The 3,959-nt window shown below is 41.2% G+C and overlaps 1 protein-coding gene across 1 annotated transcript; it reads left to right on the forward strand.

Annotated features, from left to right (window-relative positions):
- The first annotated feature begins 1,143 nt into the window (after positions 1–1,143).
- LOC126655012 (uncharacterized) lies at positions 1,144–3,505 on the forward strand. The gene is made up of 2 exons (XM_056106491.1): positions 1,144–2,806; positions 2,887–3,505. Exons 1-2 carry the CDS (start codon positions 2,294–2,296, stop codon positions 3,379–3,381), a joined length of 1,008 nt encoding a protein of 335 aa, XP_055962466.1. The 5' UTR covers positions 1,144–2,293; the 3' UTR covers positions 3,382–3,505.
- Positions 3,506–3,959: the final 454 nt, after the last annotated feature.

Here is a 3,959-nt window from a genome sequence, read left to right on the forward strand (position 1 = left end):
TTACAATGTTGATATTGTGTTGATTTTTGGTTAACATCTTGTTGATTTTAACATTAGTGAAGATGACAATAATGATGTTGAATTATTCTAATATTATAGTTTTGATCTTATGTTGATGTTGTGTTGATATTATGTTGATATTTGGTTAATTTTAGCATTAGTGAAGAAAACCACATTGTACGTGAAATAGGATAAAAAAATTAAATTGAAATAATTTTGAAAAAATAAAAATTAGTGTAATAAAAGATTTAAAGATTTAAGTTAGTTAATTTATTAAATGTTGATATTAAAACTGACGAAAAACGTCAACAGTTAAAAAAAGTCAAAATCAAAAAAACAATATGATAAATGATGGAGTCTGCCTTCTGAACCGGTGAGTGAACCTGCAAAACAGGGTAGAAGCTAACCGGACGGTGGTTGTCCGATTAACTCTCCGATGCTAAAGTCAGTTTAGAGCTTTGAGCAGCGTTTTGAGTATATGAATGTAATTGTGATTCTAGGCATACCTCGTGCTCCTTTTATAGTAGTCGAATATACCTAGTAGAGTTGTATTAGGCAGGTGAATCCTACTTTGTAGGGATTCGGCCGTATCGTAGATATTCTCCTGATTTGTCGGGATCTACCTTAATCTGATAAGAGTCCTATTTAGGAACGTCTTCCTAAATAGTCTTATCTTCCTAAAGCAGAGCTTATCTTTCCATATGTAGTGTTTGTGTCCGAATAGGACAATATTTCCATACTTAGTCGTTTACCCGAATCCCGGACCTGACGCGCTCTTGGCGGATCATATGGGATTCGGTCTTTATTAGCGTGTTACCGAATCTTAGAGATTCGGTATCTCCTTCATATCTTTCGGTCTTCAGGGGGAGTCCGGTGTCACCTGAGAGTAGATCTCCTGCAACTCGGCTCCATTGTACTTACAGTAGGATTCGGTATCCATCATTAGCCCCCCCGCAAGTGAGCTGAAGTAGTTTGGCATTTATGCCTTAGTGGATTTTAGCTCTTTTGGAGCTGAGTTCTTTTATACGGACGAGTCGTTTTGTATTCCGGGCGAGTCGTTTCATATGTTTGTGGGCGACGTTTTATCTTTAGTAAGATTCTGCGTTGCCACGTGTTGTCCATCGGTAGAGGGTTATGACTGGATGAAGGACAAGTGTCTTCGTGCGCTATTAGTTGGTCCTTATTTGTAATTATGGGATCTCGTCTTTTCAGTTTCTTTGGTTTAGGCTATATAATTGTTCATTTTCTTCAATTTTCTTTCTTCTTTAACCTTTGCTTTCTCTGCAACTGCTTAAACCTTCGATTTCTTCAAGCTTTCTGTGGGTTTTCTTCTTCTGCTGTCAAGATTCCTCGTTTTCAAGTTGCTCCTTATCTTTCTTTTGATCCTGCGTATTTGCTTGCGAGGTATTTTACCTTTTCTCTAATTTAATTTCTTGGTAGTTTTTCAGTTTTCATTTTATTCCTTCTGTTCTTCTTGTTCTTCGTCTTGTTCTTCTTCTTTTCCTTTCTTTTGATCTTTTAGAGTTTTAATTTCATCATCATTCCGTGTTTCCCCCCCATTTTAAAAATTTTAAAATGTCAGAAGTAACTGAGGGGGCGAAGGGTGCTCGTGACGAGCTAGAATATACCCGGAGCTCCTTGTCAAGAGAGCAGATACTCGGTTATGCCGAGGAATTTAGCTTTCCCGAGTCGTATGTTATTCTGAGGCCGGCAAAATCGTATCGGGCGAATCATAGCACCGATTCGCCTTCCAAGATAGTAATTTTTCATGAACAGCTTTTAGCGGGTCTTAGGTTTCCCTTAGAGTCTTTAATCGTAGAGGTCTGTCATAATTTAGGTGTTCCTTTGGGTCAACTGCATCCGAACGCGATTCGCCTTCTTTGTTCTTTTATGGAATCGTGTAGGGTTCGGATGCAGGAGCCTTCGCTTGCTCTTTTTAATTATTTTTATGTTTTCTCCCGCCGAAAGGGTGAGGAATTTATTTTTGCTGGTGGTCGACCGAATCGATCTCTTTTTAGTCTTCCTTCTTCTTTGAAGGGTTGGACCCCTAAGTTTTTCTTGGTTCAGCACTCTTCTTTCTCCTCTTTTTCGCGGAGTTTTACTTCTAGTAAGGTTTCGCTTACTAATGTACCTGATTTGGATGATGGGGAGAAGGACTTCGCCCTGTCTTTGCTGTCGGATTGTCGTTTTGATAAGCCCAAGTACAGCGTTCTTTTAGAACAGTATTTGAGTCGCCGTGAAATACTTTTGGCGGGTCTTCCTTTAGAAGGTATTATTCTAATCTTTTGTTGTTATGTTTTTGTTTTGTAGGATGTCGACTTCTCTTGAACATTTGCTTGACAATTTTCATGTCGATATGACTGTAGATATGGGCGAGGTGACTAGCGGCGTTCCTAATCCCTCTACAATCGCCGTGCCGAATCCGACGCCTGATTCGGTGAATCCTGATCTTGATCCTGCTTCTGGCGATCAAGTTCCTGCTGCGACTTCCGAGTCGCCTCTGCTTCCTTCGAAGGAGTCAGGTCCTTCTCTGAAGGGGTTGCCTACCGCCGGCCAGAAGCGTCCTGCTGAGGACCAGGCTGGAGCTTCTACCAAGCGTCCCAAGAAGAAGAAATCTTCTGGGGTGTCTATTGAGGAGGCACCTCGGTTTGCTGCTTGGGCGGACGCGCAAAATCCGCCTCGTCTTTCAAATGTCGCCATTCTTCATGCTTGCATGGAGAATATTATGATAAAAGAGGACATTGAGTCCATTGATCGCGAACATGGCGATAATTTGGCTGAGTTCGCCTGTCTCGGCGGTTTTTCGGTATGCTTCTTTCTTTTTTATATTATGATTTGCTTCTCCTTTTTTCTTTTGTTTTTCTTATTTGTTGTTTTCTTTCGCAGGTGGTCCAGTCCATCGCTGTTTTGGAGCGCCGCCGAAGGGATGCGGTGGATCAATTGAAGAAGCTCCAGAGAGATTCCGAATCCTGGCTCTCCGAGAAACAAAAGATGGAGGAGGAGGCTGGCGAGGCGACTGGTCTGATCCAACAGCTGAGGTCCTCCGTATCTACCAAGACTCGGGAGATTTCCGCTTTAGAGGCTCGGGTTCGAACTTTGTCCGAGGAAGTCGAGTCTCTACAGTCTTCTTCAGGTGCTCTCACTAAGGAGAGGGATGATCTGAAGAAAGAAGAGGGGCGTCTCCGCCGGCGATTGGGTGACTCTGGGAGCTTTTATTCCCAAGTCATGACTCAATACCGGTTGGCGATCGGGGCAAAGCTGCGGGAGCAGAATCCTGGCGTCGATCTTTCTGGAGTCAATCAGTTGGATCCTGCTTCTTTGGCGAAGGAGGTGAAGGCGAAGCTTGATAAGCAGAAGCAAGACGCTTTGAATAAGGCTTAGTTTTTATTTTCTCCTTTTTGTATTTTTTGCTTTTTAGTATTTTTTGCTTTCGCCTTTTTTTGTATTGGATCGTGGGCGGATCCTTTGTAATTTTGCTTCTGTGAATATAATGATCTTTTGACCATTGCTTTTCTTTAGTTGTAGAGTAAATCTAAACTCGTTTGTTATTTCGAGAAGTTAATCTAAACTTCTGCTGGTGTAATTTATTTGTAGGTCCGAATGGATCCTTTTATTTATTTGACTCGGACGAGTCTAAATTATTTTTTAACTAAGATTCAAACGACTCTTGTTAAATTGTATTTATTAGGTCTCGAGCGAGCCTATAAGATTTTGCTTCTTATCGCCAAATCGCCTTTTTATTTCAAAAATGGAAATAAGTACATGCCATGAATTAATCTATTGATAATACTTTCTCAGGTGCTCTATATTCCAATATCTGGGTACCGTGGATCCAGTTATTGTCTTTAGTCTATATGCGCCCTTGCCAGTAGCTTCTTCTATAATATAGGGGCCTTCCCAATTAGCCTGCATTTTCTTCACTCCTGCGTTTCCTCTGCCAACTTCCGCGTTTCGTAAAA

This window comes from Mercurialis annua, linkage group LG7 (assembly GCF_937616625.2).
Source record: "Mercurialis annua linkage group LG7, ddMerAnnu1.2, whole genome shotgun sequence".
Classification (NCBI taxonomy): Eukaryota; Viridiplantae; Streptophyta; class Magnoliopsida; order Malpighiales; family Euphorbiaceae; genus Mercurialis; species Mercurialis annua.